This window comes from Leiobunum rupestre, chromosome 4 (assembly GCF_980474605.1).
Source record: "Leiobunum rupestre chromosome 4, qqLeiRupe1.1.hap1, whole genome shotgun sequence".
Classification (NCBI taxonomy): domain Eukaryota; kingdom Metazoa; phylum Arthropoda; class Arachnida; order Opiliones; family Sclerosomatidae; genus Leiobunum; species Leiobunum rupestre.
This window is the reverse complement of record NC_143387.1, coordinates 17,105,771-17,125,588: the sequence shown is the minus strand read 5'-3', so window position 1 is coordinate 17,125,588 and position 19,818 is coordinate 17,105,771. Positions and strand designations below refer to the sequence as shown.

General features: G+C 34.2%; 2 protein-coding genes across 5 annotated transcripts in view; one reads left to right on the top strand and one right to left on the bottom strand.

Annotated features, from left to right (window-relative positions):
* The window catches only part of IleRS-m (Isoleucyl-tRNA synthetase, mitochondrial), a 60,548-nt gene that overhangs the window by 21,098 nt on the left and 19,632 nt on the right, over positions 1-19,818 (top strand). For all 4 annotated transcript variants that reach the window (XM_090171256.1, XM_090171254.1, XM_090171255.1 and 1 more), the window contains 6 exons: positions 506-621; positions 847-1,019; positions 1,141-1,377; positions 1,450-1,613; positions 2,567-2,672; positions 7,820-7,916. In XM_090171256.1, the coding sequence (XP_090027382.1) occupies positions 506-621; positions 847-1,019; positions 1,141-1,377; positions 1,450-1,613; positions 2,567-2,672; positions 7,820-7,916 (893 nt within the window). The remainder of the gene's footprint in view (positions 1-505; positions 622-846; positions 1,020-1,140; positions 1,378-1,449; positions 1,614-2,566; positions 2,673-7,819; positions 7,917-19,818) is intronic.
* On the bottom strand, positions 12,216-13,569 carry LOC149946509 (uncharacterized). Its single transcript, XM_090173093.1, has 6 exons — positions 13,491-13,569; positions 13,349-13,424; positions 12,813-12,905; positions 12,685-12,744; positions 12,528-12,620; positions 12,216-12,460 (listed from the first exon to the last, which is right to left on the bottom strand). Exons 1-6 carry the CDS (start codon positions 13,551-13,553, stop codon positions 12,216-12,218), a joined length of 630 nt encoding a protein of 209 aa, XP_090029219.1. The 5' UTR covers positions 13,554-13,569.

The following is a 19,818-nucleotide window of genomic DNA, read 5'->3' as shown; positions in this document are numbered from 1 at the left end:
TTCTCAACGAGATAATTCTAAAATTACTTGCATCTACTTGCACTCTTTTAAAAAAAGCCATTTGAAAAGGCCACATTTTGATGAAATTTGAACCTTTATATTCAATTTTCAGTGGTTGTATTTATTATGGACTTACCAAACTTTCAAGTAACGTCTATGACCACCCTAAACATAAATTGCGCTAAAAAATCCTGAAAAATTCCGTAAGGAAAACGTTTGGCCTCCTGGTGTCACATAGAAAAAAATGATAAATGTTTTCCGATTCTACGCACAAAATCACATAAGAATATATAATGTTATGTTACATTTTATTGGTATTTAATTTTGGCTGCAAAAAGTCGACTTGAAAACACTGTGCAATATCAAGTTTTTGTTAAACAAAAGTTATAATTCTTTCATTCATTGTTCCATTTCAATCTGACCAAAGTCAATTTGAGGATTTTTGTTCAAAAACGTTTTTCATGGTTCCATCTCCAAGTAAAAAAGGAAATTGTTTGACTTGCAGGTATTGTTTGGTTGAATGCAATGCATCATCTAACCTATGGATTGTAGCTGAAGGCACTATCAAGCATTTGAATGAAAAGTTCAATACCACCTTGAAAGTCCTAATATGTTTTGAAGGTTAGGTTCATATTTGGCATTTTTTTGAAAAAATTTGGCAATTCTTAATGTTTCTGTAGTACAATGAGTTTCAAACCTTTTTAAAAAGAAATAAACTAAAAATCCTTAATTACTTCTAAATATTTTTTTTCTGTAGTAATTGTTTTTAAATGGTAATTCGTTTTTTAAAATGAAATTGTCAATCTTTAAAATTCTTATCATTTTTATTTTACTGCATTACCTCAGGTGATTTATTAAATCAGTGCTCTTATCATCATCCATTGAAAAAGGATAAACTACTACCAATCTTGGAAGGAGCACATGTAACAATTGAAAAAGGAACTGGCCTAGTTCACACTGCACCAAATCATGGTGCTGATGACTTTAAATTAGCTATGAAATATAAAATAAAAACTGAGGTATGAATTGAATATTTGTATGCCATAATTTCGTTTTAATATTTAAAACAATTTATATAGTGGCTTTGAATCCTTTGTGTACTTAAAATTAGAATTTTCTTTAAAATTTTATTTACTATAGGAATCTTTGGTAGATGAACATGGGCTGTTTGTTGAAGCTGCTGGAGATTATTTGAAAGGGCACTATGTTTTAAATGAAGGCTCAAGTAAAGTTTTAAAGCTTTTGGGATCTAAGGTAGTTCTTCGTGAAAATTACATTCATAGCTATCCTTATGATTGGAGAACAAAACAACCTATTATAATAAGAGCCAGCAAACAATGGTTCATGGATGTGGAATCCATTAAAGAAACAGCATTGGTAAGTGTTTAGGAAGTATTTTTGCATGATGTACTTTTAAAATCTGTTTAACGTAAAATCCTTTTCTTAAAGGCCTGTCTGGAAAAAGTAAATTTTTATCCAAAATCTGCTAAAACGTCCATGAAAACAATATTAGAACACAATAGTGCATGGTGTATATCTCGGCAGCGTTGCTGGGGAACACCTATTCCCGTGTTCTATGATATGTCTCGTGATGATTCACCATTAATTAATAAGTAAAGTTTCATTTTCATTGGGTCAGTAGGAATTAAAACTTAATATTTGCAGTAAATTGAAATAACATTCAATACAACAAGTAAAAACAAGTAGGGGTATAGGAAATTCATTGGCTTGCACTATTATTATTATTATTATTATTATTATTGAGTGGGGTGGCACTAACAATTTAATTCCTCCAATTTTGTCTCCTCTAATGTTGTGGTCAGTTCAAAACTTAAAATTGACCAGTTTAAGAAAAAAAAGGCTTATGCTATGATTATCCCCATAAAAAATAAGTTAATGTAACAAATTTCATCTGGGTTGTTTTTGGCTTTTTAAAGAACAGTTTTTAAAGCTCTGGGACCCCCCTAAAATTCAAGGTTTTTGGGTTTCGCCCCCCCCCCTCTTCCACTTTAGTAGCCCATACATAATTAAAACTTTCTAAAGTTGTGAGGGGCAGTGGGTTTGTTAAGTGCTTTCCTGAGTTTATCAGCAATTCGCTTTATTGATTAAAAATAATGTAATTGAATTATCTATCTAACTACCATTGATGAAAAACAAATATAAATTTGCTACTCGTAAGTGCCACCTACAAAATGATTGGTTTTGTGAGCATTCTTGGTAGTATTACTGTTTGTTTTTTGCAAAATTGTATCAATAATGCCAGAAATGCCCTGGCATACTTTACAGTATTGTAGCACTGCATAAATAATTTCATATACTATTAACATTAGACTATTTCAAATATAAAATAAAAGTTTTCTCAGGTTAAAAGTCATCAGTTTAACTTTTTGCCTGGTGGTATTGCCTGTTCAAGTGAGCCAATTTATTATAGCTGTTTTCAAATTATTTCTTGGCAAATTAAGGTAGTTTTTAATGAAACTTGTGTTTAACTAATTTCTTTTGTAGAATATGTATATTATTTTGCAGGTCTTTTAGTTCTAAGATTTTCTTGTTTAATTTCGTTTAGGGATATTGTGGATCATATATGTAGTCGTATTAAAAACACCGGAGGCGCCGATTTTTGGTGGACGGAAAATGTTAATGAACTGTTGCCTAAGGACATTTTAAGGAAGGTTTGTACAGAAGTAAATTTATTTGTATGAAAATATAGGCAAAGTACAAATTTAAAAACTATATATGAAACATTAAAATACTTCATTATCTCTAAATACCTCTTTCTTCTGATTAAAACAGAATAAATTTTACAAATTTGGGCGTTTGGTGCTCTAAAAGACCGATGCATTTTTGATATGAATAGTATTGTTTCTATAGTAGTCTGCCCTAATAATTAATTATCCTAATGACAATAAAAAAACTACACCCTCTAGGGAAAAGGTTTTTTTTTAGTGTCCAATCAGAAAAAGGCAAAGCCAACCTTTTTAAATTTAACAGGCTTCTGAAATAATAGTTCTTTCTATAAAGAAATTTTACCTTTTGGTTTAAATGTGGCTCTTACGTCACAGTCTCTTACTTTAACAAGTCTACAGCCGCGATGAAAATAAGTTGAATATAATGTTCTAATAAATCTGTGTCTTGTAACGTAAGACCAACATTTTAAAAAGTTGTGCAAGACCACTTTTTATTTTATAAAATCAACTATTGGGCTTTATTGAACAGAGTAATAGGCCTAATTCTCAATTATTTCTTTGATCATAAGACTATCAAGTTTGAAACGATTGGGATTTTAACGATAGGCTTATGACTGGCCAAACTGGCTACATTAATGAAAAACAGAAACATATACACAAATCATCCAATGAATGCTACCATAAACTGCTTCATAGATTGGCAAGAAGTTGTAGGGGTGAGGGAGGGGATTGGGATGGTTAAATTTGCTTTTTTTCTCCGCCAGGTAGCTTAAATCCTAATTTTGATTTCTCCTGCGTGTGTCTAGTGCTGAATCACTACCTACGTTATTTAATCAAGGCCTGTGCATGGCCATTTTTCAGTGAGTACTTTTCGCTCTCCTCCCCCCCTAAAGTTTCAAAAGTTGTCGATAGATGGCGCACATACGTCTAATGCAACTGGGGGTCAATACTAAAGGTTTTGTAATTGGGGGTGGCTTTTTTCATAAAGATATCATTGTTCAAGATTTTAAAAAGACAATTGTCCTTAAATAAAATATTATATCTTTATTTTAAACTTAAAAACTACTAGATATTGTTTCTAAATATTATATCTTTATTTTAGACTTTAAAACTTTAGATATTTTAACAAAACATTCAAAAAAATACTACATTGTATTGTTTCTACGTTAATCACGTAGGTAGTGAGTTTTAATATCACATGTTGCGCTCATATCACTTGTAGCTTATTTTTTGAATTATTATCAGGTACACATTGAGTTTAAACTTTTATAACCTTTCTGCCTAAGGGTTTGGTATTCATTTTTTTAAACTTTGCTTTGGCATCAGTGGCATCCTTTGCATAGTTATGTAAAAGGGGCTTAATAAATTTTTCTAACAAAAGTTTAGGGAGTTCTTTATTCTTGCAATGTTCATCGCATTCTAATGGCTTAGTTTTGAAAATAAGGTAGGATGACTAACATATGTTGGCAAGGTGTTTTTTTTTTGGGAAATTTTTCGATACTAGACTGTACGAAGTCTAAAATTGATTTCAGCAAAGCGATTAAGAGTCTACTAGGGTATTTCAACCCTCCGCGGTCTTGTGCTTTTATGAGGGAATAAAGTGGACCTTAAGAAATAAGCTAAATCAGCTTTTCGAGGCAGTTCCAGCATTCAGTATGTTCATCGGCTACTTTCACTATGTAACCTCCGACAAGAGCAACGGTACAGTTCTTCATACTGATTTGGCATGGTTCTGAAAAATTAAATAAAAATCACTCAAAATTAAATAAAAATCACTCATCGGCATTTTAACCACTAAAACAATAGTGTTTACACTCACCGTTTCGATTCACTTTCTCTATTAATGATAAAAGAAAGGACTGAGACTCTGTTAGCTGAATATTTACGTCACTTTGAATTTGAGCAATTTGTAAGGCCCAAAGTTGGCGCCATGCCAATAGTGACTAAAGCGCCCCCTATAACCTTAGTATAAAGGAGGGAGTAAAGCAGTAGCACAGGGCAGAACGTGGGCAGTGGCTGTGGGGAGTCCCCCTTAGTAGTTAGGTGCTCCCTCCTTGTAGAATCACCTTCCGACCATAGGATCTCTTGTTCGAGTATATTAAAAGTAATGCTAATTATTTATTGTGGAATTTATTTATTTTACGGATACTCAGTGGTAGAAATTTAGTCCCTTACAAATTTCATTATCACCAACTTTGACAACTGAGGTTTGAGGCAAAGCTTTTAGTGATGCGAAAGTGTCCCTACAATTTCCATTCTTCGACGCCTTTAATATACCCATCTTTAAATGTTGCTCAAATGCTAGAGTACATTGTCGCACGTCCATTTGATCATTATAACCTCCGGAACCTCTGATATGGCAGAATGTAAGTTCCACAATACTGCTAGAAAATTTCCTTGTGAGGACGTAGTGAAACCCAGCTTTAATTAGATACTTTATTATGGCTACCGTGGAATTAGTGGTTATTGTCAAAGCTTCAAACGTTTCTTCAGTTATTTTGGCCATTTTGTCAGTTGCATTGTCTTGAATTATTTGAATGAAGGGTAAAAACTCATCTTGCAGCCATTCTAAGCGTTTGTCATCAATTTTGTAAAACTTAATCTTATTTTCATTACAAGAATAAATTCCATGGGTTAGATTAGATATATCATGGATTTGGTACCATTTGTAAACCATTTCCATGAAATAGATTGTTGCTTCTTAGTCTTCTTCAACTTCTTTATCACACAAATGTAGGTTTAATACGGTTCTCAATGCAGCTGTGAGTGGTTCTGAAAATATCTGAACAGCCCTCAATACGTTCATTTTTTCAAAAGGGGTTGGGAACTCAACCTTTCGTGTTAGGAACCTTACAGGTTTGATTAGGTTGCCCTTTTGTAAATTGTAAAGCCACCATATGAAGTCGGAGTTAATAAGCAAGCCAATGAAATAAAACACCCTGGCAAGGAACTGGTTTCGAAGATTTTTGATTAAATGGCTCTGATCGAAAGCTATAAAAAGCTTTCTCTCGGGATCATTAGGGTGTTGAACTTCATGTGTTAGTGTTCCATTTCCAAATTTTGTAAAGGCAGATGTGTTGGTTTTTGCATTATCAGCAACTAATCTCAATACTACAAATCCAGTGCTTTCAACGACTTTAACTACATCTTTAGTTAACATGTAAAGCTGCTCTCCAGTCAAATTGGCGGTTTAGAAATAAGCAACTGGTAATCTAAAGTTCGTCGATAGTCCTTGAAATACAAAACACAGTTTTGCCAAAGAATGAATCTGGGTTACGGTTGTAAATTAGTTTAGATTGTATGGCCATTTCATCCATCACCAGTGATCCCAGCTTCTCATGTTCGTTACTTAGCTTGGAGAACTCTGCTTTCAGTCGATTTATAATTAGCCCAGTTACACCGTCTTCCCCAGATGCGTGTCCTATAAACCGTTTCAGTGTAACCCTGTGAGGTAAATGTAAAATTCCAATTTCTCTTAAAAAAATGTAAGCGCAAGGAGATTTCTTATATAACAAACAGCATATCTTCAGTGTTGATTCAGCGTACGGAAGTTTTTCCTTCCCGAATGCTAAAATTTGTTCTAGTAGAAAGCTTCGCCTCAAATCGTTTTCTGAAGCAGCTTCTTTAACTTTTTTAAACAATGTTTGCTTGGTCTTTTTTTTTCCATTTCTAGTTTTTTGCATTTCTCTGATAAATCTTGGAGCTTCATAGTCAATTTTTCAACTTTCTTCGTCATGTTATGTATAGTTCTTTGTTTATGAGTATTTACAAGTGGTTTGCGATAGCGAATAATAGCACACGCTTGAGTAGACTTATCTTCGCTTGGTAGCTTCTCTTGGATAATAGTGGAGGTTTGAGTAGATGCATCTTTACGCTTTAGGTTTCCCAGGATTTCAGTTTGAGTTTCAACAGTTGGAAAAGTTTTGTTAAGAGAATGTGATGTAAACAATCTTTTACAAACATTTGGAATTGGAGTTTTTTCTTTGTCATTGTTTGTGGAATTATTTGAAATGTCAATGGGAGACAAAGTTAAGTTTCTTATATTAAGTGGAGAGGCATTGATTCTTGCTTTTTTGGGGAAAGGACTTTTTGCAGAGCCATCATTTATGATATCACTTTGAACTTCACTGCTTTGTATAAAATGACTAGATAATAATTGACTATTAAAGTCAGGAACTGTTTTAGGAGTGCTAGCGACTAAAGATTCATCAATACGAATACTTTCAAATGTCGTTGCGTTTGGTAAAAGTCTTCTTCGTTGACCAGAGCAACTAATACTGTAATCACTTCGCTGAAAATGCCTACTGCAAACTCGAGCTCCTACTAAATTGATATTAATTGCATCTGATGGATCAATATTTTCATTTAGTACGGCAGACACCCATTTCCTTTTCAGATCTTCTCCTTTTGGGAAGCAGTGAAAACTCACTCCCTCAGCTTCTATCTTTTTATCATTTAGACCACATTGTGGGATTACACAAAATGGCATGACCTAGGCCCTAGAAAATAAATTTCATTTCAATTTTTAGGTATTTTAAATAAAGGTGATAAAAAGGGTAAATAAGATTGACAGAAAAGTCTTGAAATTTCAGATTTGGTAAAGAACATTAATTTTACTACATCAAGTTAACAATATAAGACACCAGAATGGATTAATAGTTTATATATTTTATTTATATTTGAAAAATATGTGAAACAATACTTACAAAAATGAGAAAAACGCCCGCATAAATGGTCTAAACCACTCCGTACGATTCGCTTACGCCATTATCGTGTAAGACTTTTTGGCAGACGAATTCAGAAGATCATGTGATTTCTTTAGACGTAGCAGCGCCTCTCGCAGGAATACGCGGTGAAGTAAAAAGACCCGAAAAAAAATATTTTTGGCGACCATGCACGGGCCTTGATTAAATAACGTAGGTAGTGGCTGAATACATGGACCCTTATCCCCAATTCAAATATAGGAGGGTCTTGGTAGTCTTATGCTTTGATATGTAACACCTATTACTTGCTTTAAAAGCACATCAATTGGTTATTTTAATCTACTAACGAATTTTTTAAAACAATGCATTTTTCTATAAGATTTCTTTGTATTACTTTTTTTTAATTTCTTTATCTCTTGTTAATTATAGAGTGGAATTGATGATCACAAGGAAGTTCACAAGGGTACAGATATATTGGATATATGGTTTGATAGTGGAACCAGCTGGCACTCAGCTAATCCATCTAGTAAGTACTTTAAAATCCATAGCCATTACATGTAGACTTTGCCTAAACTAAATTTGCAGATTGTGGATAATTAAGTGGATTTGTTAATTTAGGATTTTTACTTCTAACTTCATGTATTGGATTTAATTTGACAGTGAAGTTTTGATGAATTGGAGGGATGGCAGGTGGTGTTTTTATTTATTCAATAATATCGTGGTTTTAATTTTTTATTTTGTGTCACTGCACATGGTTTGTGGCCTAAAAAGTCATATTTGGCTTGGCCCTTGATTTAGATTTTCTTTCCAACTCCTCTGCAGAATATTAAAAACCACAACATTTTTTAAAGAATTTAATATAGCATGTAACACAATATTCACAAAGATATCAACTTTTTAGAAATTACACGCCTTAATTATCCACTACTCTTCGAAACATTGAAATCAAAATGGTTTTGTTTATGTTGAAAATAGTATACTTATTTCTTAATTGATTAATTACTCATTGCTATGACCTTTCAACCTCATAATCATTAACCCTATGGTGGCACCATCTAGTGGCGACATTTTAACATTAGAGCTGACTAATGCTCCTTTTATCAAGTGGGGGTACTTGTCAAGCAGAATTTGAGCTGACAGAGTGTTATGAATTAGCTTCCCTAAGTAAATTACCTAGAACATAGGCCTTAGTGGTCATTAAATGAAACTTGTAAATATGTATAGTATTTTTAAACTTTAACCTTAATTAAATACAATAATAAACCAGTTTAAGTAAATCGTGTTTGATTTATCCACCTACTTTCCAACATGGTAGCAGAGCGTGGCTAAAAGCAAAGAAGATTAAAGGAAAGTACATAGAATATTTGGTTTTTGGAATTTTGACACTAAGGCCAAGGCTTAAAAAATAGACGAAAAATCTAATATGGTGGAGGGCAGACATGAGTCATATTGGCAACTAGTTTCACTTTTGACAAGCTTAATGGATGAGAATTATAGTCAATGGAAGGCAGATATGAAGATGGTGTTATGTGAATATAGTCTATGGGGAATTATAGATGGATCCGACATTGAACCAACTGGTGAAGGAGTTAAACCCGAAGAGAAGGCAAGATACATAGATAGGAAACAGAGCCCTTTCTAGAATTTATTTAGCTGTTGAATTATTGGAAATTGTGACACTGCCAAAGAAGCTTGGGATATTTTATCTGATACCCACGAACCCAAGTCAAGGACACGCATTGCGGCATTGCGGTCAGAATTTCTTAGTTTGAAATATAGCCCTCCAGAATCAATGTCGGCATACCTACCCAGAGTCATTAGTACTGCTGACCAATTGGAAAAGGCTGGAAAAAAATTAGGCAAAGATGAAATTGCATATCAACTAATTCACGGGTTACCAACACAGTACGAAAATACTGTAGTACAAACATATGCATTGGACGATAAAGAATTCACACCAAAGAATGTTAAACTACTATTAATCTCAGAATATGAGAGACAGAAACCGGTCGCTTTGGAAGAGTGTTGAGTTACATAATCATTCTAGTTTCTCATCAAGAGCAAGATCTAATAGAAGAAATTTTAAAAGAGGTCCATCCCAACAGAGGGGACCTGAATGTTTTACTTGCCATAGGATGGGTCATATTTCTTGTGAATGCCCAGTTAACCGTGAGGGAGAAACTTCATCAAATTGTAATGGACAGGGACATAAGGCACAAGATTGCCGACTTTATCAAAGAAGTAATTCTAACCATAGAGTTTATACCCAACAGACTAGAGGTCGTGATACCCAGAATAGAAAAAGCGTAGCCCAATCTTTTTTTGCGTCTGCAACATTTATGGTGGCAATCAGCGAGAGAGACACGTTTGCATATGATTCTGCAGCAACGGACCATTTCTGCAACCAAAATACATTGCGCAGGGAACTGCATGTGGGGGATTAATGACTATTAGTAAATAAATAGACATCTTGAAATGAAATATAATTAAGTTTAATGAAGACCAAAAGTTAGCATATCAAATGGAGGTATTTGTATTAATTACCGAAAACTCATGAGGCAATTTGGATTTAATTAAAATTTATTTAACAAAATGAAAATTAAAAACAAATATTTTAAAAACGTAATGTTTGAATCAACGTCCGACACTACGTTTCGGGTCCTACGAGATCCTTTTGTCAAGTGTGAAGATTAAGTCGAAAACATGCTTATTTATAGATTTTTTACATTAGGTATAATGACGTCATATTTCTACAATTTATTACAAGAGAGGTTATATTATTATTTTTTATAATTATTACTACACCATGACAAAAATCAGTAACTCTATTAGCAAATCAAAGTATGCATATCTCTCTCAAAAGAACATGACACAACAAACAAAGTTTTAGTTTTGGTTTGCAGACGAAATTCGTCTGCTATATTGTCTGTTATGTTTAGCAGACAACATTAGTCTGCCATAGTGTCTGCATTGACTTTGCAGACGACATTAATAATAACCTATGCAAAGTACAGCAAAGGCCTTACAAACTCCCCCTTACTTTAACATAGGTGAAGCCAATATACAAAAATTATTTATGTAAATTCCTGACCCCTAATTTACTATAGTTAATATGTCAATTTTAACATAGCACAAAATTCTTGAAATTTTCTTTTAGGCAGAATCTTAGTAAAAATGTCAGCAATATTGTTATTCGTATTCACATGTTTAATTTCAAAAATACGGTTGTCGATACACTCCCTAACAAAATGATATTTAATCTGAACATGCTTTGATCTATTATTTTCTATGTTATTCAACGAAAATTGTATTGCCGCCTAGATATCACAGTAAATAATAGGTAATTTACATTTCTCATCTAATTTCACAAAATCAAATAGTTCTTCAACAATGTTGGTCAGCCATACAACTTCCTTCGATGTTTCAGCTAATGCAATTTATTCGGATTCCATAGATGACAGTGCAATGTTCTTCTGTTTCACTGATCTCCAGCATATAGGATTGTCACCTAAATTAATCACTAATCCAGTTGTTGATTTGCAACAATCCTGTTATTACATATCTATAGATACAATTGCATCCTTATATTATTTATATCTAAGTGTTAGTAATTGACCAAATAGTTCAGAAAACCACTGTTTTCCGCTCTGTTTCAATCCGTAAAGAGCTTTCTTTAATTTCCAAACATATTCTCCTTCTTGGTCCTTTCCTACTTGGACAAAACATTTGGGTAGTCTTACATAAATTTCTTCATCTAATGAGCCATACAGTTATGCTCCTTTTACATCCATGTGACAATTATGCCATCCGAAACAAGCCACTACCCCTGTAGCACAAACGAGTCGGCCCGACGTCGAAAATACCCTCCAACAGCAAGGTCGGCTGACCGTCGGCCGATTAGACTTTTCAGAGTCGAAATGTCCTAGGGGTAAAATGGTCCATCGACCGTCGATCGACCTTGAATGTGTGACCATAAGTCGACTGCCAAACGACGTCGGGCCGACTTCCTTTTTGATATTTTATCTGACTGAAAAATGACCACTTAAAGCCATAAAAATAAATTACCTGTAGTTGGAACGGAGTGAAATAATGAATTAAACAGATGTCAATAAAACTTTAGGAACTTTTATTTATCACATTTTCTATTTATCACATTTCTATTAATATTAAGCGGCTTGCTTAAATAGATAAAAAAAATACTTAGAACATTTAATTTATGAACTGGTTTCTATTCTTTTTAAAAAAATAACATTTTTTTATAAGCACCTGCTTAATTAAGGCATCTTTTGTGCAAAAAACTTTCGCCACTTCCCACAGGATATTTAAATATCTGAATTATCTAGTCTGAGTCATCTGAGCTGTCCTTGAAAATGTTTTGCCCATTTTCCTTTTCTATACCACTGTTGTTCGAACCTTTGGCCTGAGTGTCCTTTGATAATCTTTTAATTCTCCCACCTCCACGGTCCGCTTTGTGCTTTAACCATATTTTGATAACCGCTTCAATGTCATATGTTGTGGTTTTTCTGAATCCACTCATTTCTCGAACAGCAGCTGTAATGAATTACAGTTCGTAAAAAAACAAGTTGATTTTTTTCCCTCCCTTTTCAGTGTTTCAACCTACCAATTATAACATCTTTCAATTTAAGACTAGAGAAAGCTATAAAGCCCTTTTTTCCGCTCCAGTTCATTCCTAAAACCAAGTCATGATTAAAAGTGTTTCTTAGAATTCTTCGAACGGTATCTCCTACAGTTTTTCCGCCCATTGAAGCAAGGTGTGAAATCTATGTAAATTAAACCATAATATGTAGAATTGTATATCTTCGGTTTACTTGTGCCAAAATATAAGATTTATTACCAATTTAAATCTCTTAGTTTCGTCTCCTATTAAAATTTCATACTGACGTAAAACCTCTTTAGATTTTATAGGCAATGGTGGAAAATCATTTATGTCCGAAAATCCCATGACATTACTTTTAGTGAGCACATTTTGAATTTTACTAATTTTACGATCAAGGCCCGAAAACATCGTGTAGACAGTGCGCCGGAACTGTTCATCTTTAGCACAGCAAGCTGTTTCAATGAAATTATATGTAAATTTATTGATATCAAATTCTATTGTTAGATATATAAGATTCACCTGATGAATGCAAATTTGAATTAGCGGTAGCTTTAGCTGTAGTTTCACTGATTGGAAAGTCTCCCAATCTGACATTAAATGGACTTTGGAATGCTAAATAAGGGAGATCAAATAAGAGTACTATATTCGAAGATAATTTTGGTAAACGTTTAAATACCTAGTGAATGACTTGAAGATATGTTCCCAACTGCAGGGTGTGGAGTGAAAATGTTTTGAGCTGAAATGTTTCAATGAAATTACATGTACATTTATTGATATCAAATTTAATTGCAAGATATTATTCACCTGATGAATACAAATTGGATTTAGCACTAGCTATAGGTGTAGTTTTTCTAGCTGCAACGTCTTCCGATCTGACATTAAATTGACTTTGGGATGCTAAATAAGAGATCTCTAATAAGAGTACTATACGGGGTGTTTCAGAGAAGTCTGGAATCAATTTTCAGGCATGTTCTTTGGCTAACGGAGTAAAAAGATTCTGCGAAATATTTTCCTAAATTAATTGAACTGTATCAGAGTAAATGGCCGGCAAAAATCAGCCTTCAAAACGTCGAAAAACGCACAAATGTGCAGTTTCTATTATTCCTTGGACCGAATTGTTTCCTTTATTGAAAAAAAATATAAGAAACCAAATGTTAAGTAAAAGGAAACAATTGGGTTCAAGGAATAATGGAAACTGCATGTTTTCGAGGTTGATTTTTGATAGCCAATTACCCAAATATGGTTCAATTTAGGAAAACGTTTCTTATGACCTTTTTCGCTCCTTATTAGCCAACGAACACGCCTGCATGAAAAGGTCATTTAGTTAAATGTTTTAGTACCTAGAAGATAGGTTCCCAACTGAACAATATGGAGTGTTGAAAATATTTTGAGCTGAATTCCCACAACTTGCGTTTTCTAGATTTTTGAATATATTTGCTTAAGATTATATTGATCTATTTTTTTTTAAATAAATAGAAGTACCTCTGCAGAAGTTCTCTTGATAATCATTATTGTCATCGCAGTAGTTGATTTCTTGCGCTTCATTAAGATTTGCCTCCGGAACTGATACATCAAAAGAATTGATCAATTCACAACCTAACAGCCGGGATTTAGATACAAGTTATATTTTTAGTACTCTTATTACCATTTTAAATATATCAAGCTTATCTGTATTCTATACCTATAATAACATTAAACTTGGCTATCAAAATATCTAAGAACATGTGACAATGTGCGTAGGCAAAACCAATAGCCAAGGCTTAATAACTAAATGAATTCTTAACTCGTATAGTAATTAAAACGGATTGACAAAGGAACTACTTACCTTTATCAAAGATAATACCTTTAGTAATTCTTCAATAACTAAACTTTTAACCAAAGCGCATATAGAAAGTGAAAAACTTATTATTAATTAACCATGATGGTGCGGTGAACGATGAGACAATGAGACACACGCGAACAATGGTACCGTCAGCTATTTCTTTCCCCTGCTCCTCGCTAGATGGCGAAGCGCAGTTGCCGTGTGTTTGAAATTGCTAAGTAAGTCGTTTTAAGGTCGGAATATGGTCCATGAAATACAGTTGTCAATCTGACCATAAACCAACCTTTTTTAGTACATTATAGAAATTTTCAATATATCTCGTAAGGACCTTTTTAGTCGGTTTTTGGTCTTGGACCTAAAAAAGACTCTTCGACTAAAATTCGACCCAGACCCGACCCCTTCGTGCTACAGGGGTAATAGCAATGTGCAAACTCCAATCAGTGTAAAATTAACTACAGGTGCATAGGTCTGGTTAAAGTCTCTTCGAGGAATTTGAGAAAATCCTTGTGCAACCAATCTTGCTTTAAATCTACTGATTTCTCCATTAGCATTCTTTTTCACATCGTAAACTCCCAATAAGTTTTTTGTTAGTTGGTTTTGTAACAACCTCGTAAACTTCTCTATCTTGAATGGTTTTGATCTCAGTGTTCATAGCATCTTGCCATTTCTCAGTATCTAGACTTTCAATAGCTTCCTCATATGTTGATGGTATTTCTACACATCAGGCTTCAATATTCCCTGTCCGGTGGTATGGTCTTTGTTACTAGATACACCGGGCTATAAATTCTGACACACTGTCTGGTGTCCTTAAGTTGTTGTTTAGTAGCTAGTTGGCTAGACTTCCAGCCCTCCCAATGGAATACGAATTTTTCTCGGAGTCACTTTGCTTAAAAATTGCTCTTTTTTGGTTGCCCCGTCCCTCGATTTGGGGCAGCTCGGATCAATTCGCGAGGGAGCAACAGTGCCAATTGAAGACATGCCTCCTTTTTGGAGTTGCCCTTTTTGTCCCAATGGAACACGTTTTATATTTAGGAGCGCTCCAGGAGCGCTCAGAGGACTCCAATGGAAAACGCCATTAGTTTTGGTTTGCAGACGAAATTCGTCTGCTATATTGTCTGTTATGTTTAGCAGACAACATTAGTCTGCTATAGTGTCTGCATAGACATTGCAGACGACATTAATAATAACCTATGCAAAGTACAGCAAAGGCCTTACAATGCAAAGGCTGTTGGAACAGGAGATAACAATAATAGTGAAATATCTCGGTACTGAGAATCTAGTTTACCTGAGGAATGTTATATATGTACCAAAGTATACCCGAAATCTACTGTATGCAAGGAAAGTAGATGAGTCGGGTTTTTCATCAGTCATTGAAAAAAAGCGTATAACCGTATATGATAAACAAGATAAAGAATATATGACCGCACACTTATCTGATAGTAACCTGTATATCCTGGATGTCTATGTGGTAACTGACCTGGAAGAAATCCCACCACTGGAAGAAAAGAGAAGTTTCATAAGTAATGCAGGGGAGACGGAGTTGTGGCATCAGCGCCTTTGACATCCGAACATCCAAAGAATGCAAGAACTAGAACATCATCACATGGTAGAAGCACTACCTACTATCAATAAGGACATGGAGTAATGCATACCATGCAGATTATCAAAAGCTACCAAAGCAACATCAAAAGAAATAGCGGAGATAACAACTAGCCAAACCTTACAGCTTGTAAATAGCGATGTGTGGGGACCAGCCCCTGTAGAATCTCAAGGGGGTGCACGCTATTATGTAAGCTTTGTTGATGGCTATTCCCGAAAAGTTACAGTTTATACGATGTATAACAAGAATGAGGTTTTCAAAAAGTTCAAGATATTTCAAGCGTGGGTGGAAAGACAAACTGGCAATAAGTTGAAAAGACTTCGAACTGACAATGGGATGGAGTTTTGTGCTCATGTTTTTGAAAGCCATTGTGTAGCTGATGGAATCCAGCTGATTATTATTATTATTATAAACAGAACCCTAATAGAAGGAGTAAGAACACTACTCGAAGATGCAAAATTACCACAGACCCTATGGGGAGAAGCAGTAGTCTGTGAGGCATACCTAACAAATAGACTGCCGCATTCAAAGATAGATAGAATAGTTCCCGAAGAACGCTGGTCACATAGGAAACCATCAGTTCGCCATTTAAAGAGGTATGGATGTTTGTCATTTGCATACATTCTGAAACCACATCGCATGGATGTTTATTATAAAAAGGAAATATAACCCTTCGATCCCGCAATGATGTTGTCAAACACTATGAGGGTAGTGATGAAATATACGACCTAACTCTATTCGATTTCAGACTAACAAACAGGAAGACGACTGACAAGATGGAGTGTCATTGTCTAGAAATACCAAATTCGTATGAAGAGGCCATGAAAAGTACAGAGTCAGAAATGGGAAGAAGCGATGCAAACGGAATATGATTTGATAAAGGAAAGAGAAGTTTGGAATCTAGTACAAAAACCCAAGGATAGAAAAATCATAGGAAGTAAATGGATGTACGCCATTAAATGCAAAGCAGATGGTACTATGCACGTTTCAAAGCCCGATTGGTAGCCCAAGGGTTTACTCAACAATTTGGTCAAGATTTCACCCACACCTATGCACCAGTCGATCGTTAATTTCACGCTAATTTGATAAATCCTACTTTAATTTGCCGTCACATTGGGCTGGAGCCATAGACATCTAGATGTAAAAGGGGCCTATCTCTATGGTACCCTAGAAGTGGACATATTTATTGCACAACCAAAGGGATTTGAAGTTCCAGGGAAAGACAACTATGTCTGGCATTTACGCAAGGCAATATATGGACTGAAACAGAGTGGGAGGCAATGGTACACGGAGCTAGATTCTACATTACTCAAACTGGGACTACAGAGACTCAAATGGTGTAATTGTATATACACTCTTGGCGTAAATGACATTGTGATAGTCTCTGTTGACGACATTGTCTTGGCCAGAAATTCAACCACAATGGAGGAAATAATACAGATGTTAAGTACCAATTTTGAAATAACCGATTTAGGAGAACTAAAGTATTTCCTTGGTATCGAATTTGACTGGCTTAAGGATGAAAAAATGAAAATACACCAAGGAGGATACATTAAGAAAATTGCCAAAGAATAGAAAGTGACAGAAAAAACATATCCTAAAAATCGAAAAAAAGTTGTTTAAACGTGCATCCATAAATCTTTAAAAAATTGCCTTCAAAAGTTGTTAATAAGCAACCTAAATTTGCGCAACAGTTGCGTGACGGTTTCCCAATTGGCGCCCAACAGTTCAGTGACTTTAGGTTGTGTAAAAATTATTTTCAAAAGTGCAGATATAAAATTGCTCACAATTGCCTAAAAGTTGCCCAACCATTGTGCCTATAAATTTACAAAATGTATCCCAACCATTAGTTGCTTATAAATTGCCAGAAAGCAACCCAACCACTAGTTGCTTTTAAATTTTCGTAAAATAGTTAAAAGATGAACCATAGTAAATAACTTATTTATTTAAGAACTAAAATTCAATTGATTCCTTAAATAGAAATATTTTCGTTTTTAAAATTTTATTTTGGGAGTAGTACTTGATTTAACAGCAATGTCATATTTAGAATGCAGTGGAATGAACCTTCAACTTTGCTTTTAATGAATATGCTTATAGTAGCAGTTGAATTTGCACTGGAGAGTGATGTTTAGTAATAGAATTTTTTTAGAAAATCTGTGCCACCTTGGTAGTGTCACTATCTTTAGCTGATTGGTCCAAATTTCTACTGGCAATGTTTATAGCTTTAGCTTTATTGCACTTCTTTCGGCTAAAATTAACAACATCATGGTTATTGAAGACGTTTTATGTGTATATATTTATAAAAGGGTTAACTTACTTCGAAATTGTCGAGTTCATTATCACAATACCAAGGATAATAAAACATTGTTAACACACAGCTCCAGTACTCTTGTAGCCCTTACCAAAAAATAAGTGGTCTAAAAAAACTTTAAGTTGGTATTTGGAACAAATACCGTTCCAAATACCAACTAAATATCAACTTAAAACCTTAATTCAAACTGAAAACCTACTTAAAACCAACTTACAAATAATATGTAATTTTCTGACCACTAAAAACCAACTAATTACCAACTTAAAGAAAAAATTATTTTCCCATCAACTTAATAACAACTTATTACCCCTTTAACTAGTTTATTGAAATATTCTGACCACTTGAGCCTACTTAAAACCAACTTAACGTCAACTAAAATGTGTATACCAACTAAATACTAACTAAAATCCTACTTATTTTTTGGTAAGGTATAGACTAAGATTAATACTATAAACTGCATTTGTTTTGACCTAGGCTTAGCCAACAAGGTCAAAATCTGGGCATTAATATATCTTCATCGTGCTATAAGAGAGGGATTTCTACAAAAATTATATTATTAATTATGTAATAATAGAAAAGTAAAATAATTGACTGACTTACTTTTAATTAATATTTGGTAATCAGATAGGACATGAAGCTCTCTAATTCGAACATTGCCCTAGGTTTGCCAAAAAAAAATATCCCTAACTCCCCCAGTAAATACCGTTTTCGTGACCTGCCGGGACCCATCTCTAACAAGTTGGGCAAGCATAAAAAATTATAGAAAGAACTATTGTCTTTGGCTACTTTTAGGTAATTTAGGGGCAATTTTCAAAACTCGTTTTGTGTCACCCAGAGTAGTCCTTTTGCGTAGTTCTATACCCTTATTTCATTAACACTATTTTTTGCTGAATATTCAGCCTGCAATATTTTAAACAGCAATTTTAAGGCGATTTTTAGAAAACAACAGTTGAGGTGATTTTTAGGAAATATTATAGAAATTTTTAGACCATTCATTTTCTTTATAAAACTAGAAAAACTCAACAAATGTAGTTGTGTTTGGTTGCTTATTAGTTGCCCCAAAAAATCCAAGTTTCTCAATAGTTGACAAAATATTGTCATTTGGTTGTGTGAAATATTTGTAAGGGCAGGTGTATCATTGACGAAAAGAGACTGTACACCAGGTGGAAATCTTGAAACTCCTTATCGAAAGATTATTGGCATATTGTCGTACATCTCTCAACATACACGACCAGATATCGCATTCATTGTTGGAACTTTAGCCAATTTTGCATCAGCACCTGGACAGAAGCACTATGGCTACGCTATGCGTGTATTGCAGTATGTCTGCTCCACCATGGATTATGGACTTAATTATCACGCCGTAAATGACCATTGCTGTCAACTTGAAGCTCACTCTGATGCTTCATTCGCATCTGATGAAGATGACTGGAAATCCACCAGTGGCCTACTAATTCATATACTGGGTAATCCAGTGTGCTGGAGGTAAGCGAAACAAGAGACTGTTGCGTTGGCCAGCATGGAATCAGAATATATTGCACTTGCAGAAACCGCAAAAGAACTTATATGGTTACAGAACATTTTGTGCGAAATTAACCCACTGTTTAATCACACTAAAGACTTTAAGAACCCATTGTTAAAGTGAGATAATCAATCTGAGATACGTTTCTCTGAAAATCGCATTGAAAATAACAGAACTAAACACATTGATATTAAACACCATTTTGTAAGAGATAGTTTAGAAAAGAATTTATTTAATTTAGAGTTTGTACCCACTAACGATAACCTTGCTGATATGTTTACAAAATTATTAACCCGAAGAAAGGTCATCGATTTTTGTATGAGAATTAGATTAATTTAAAATTATATTGAATTAACAACTTTTCAGAAATTATACGCCTTAATTATCCCCTACTCTTCGAAACATTGAAATCAAAATGGTTTTCTTTATGTTGAAAATAGTATACTAATTTCTTAATTGATTAATTACTCATTGCTATGACCTTTCAACCTCATAATCATTAACCCTATGGTGGCGCCATCTAGTGGCGACATTTTTACATTAGAGATGACTAAT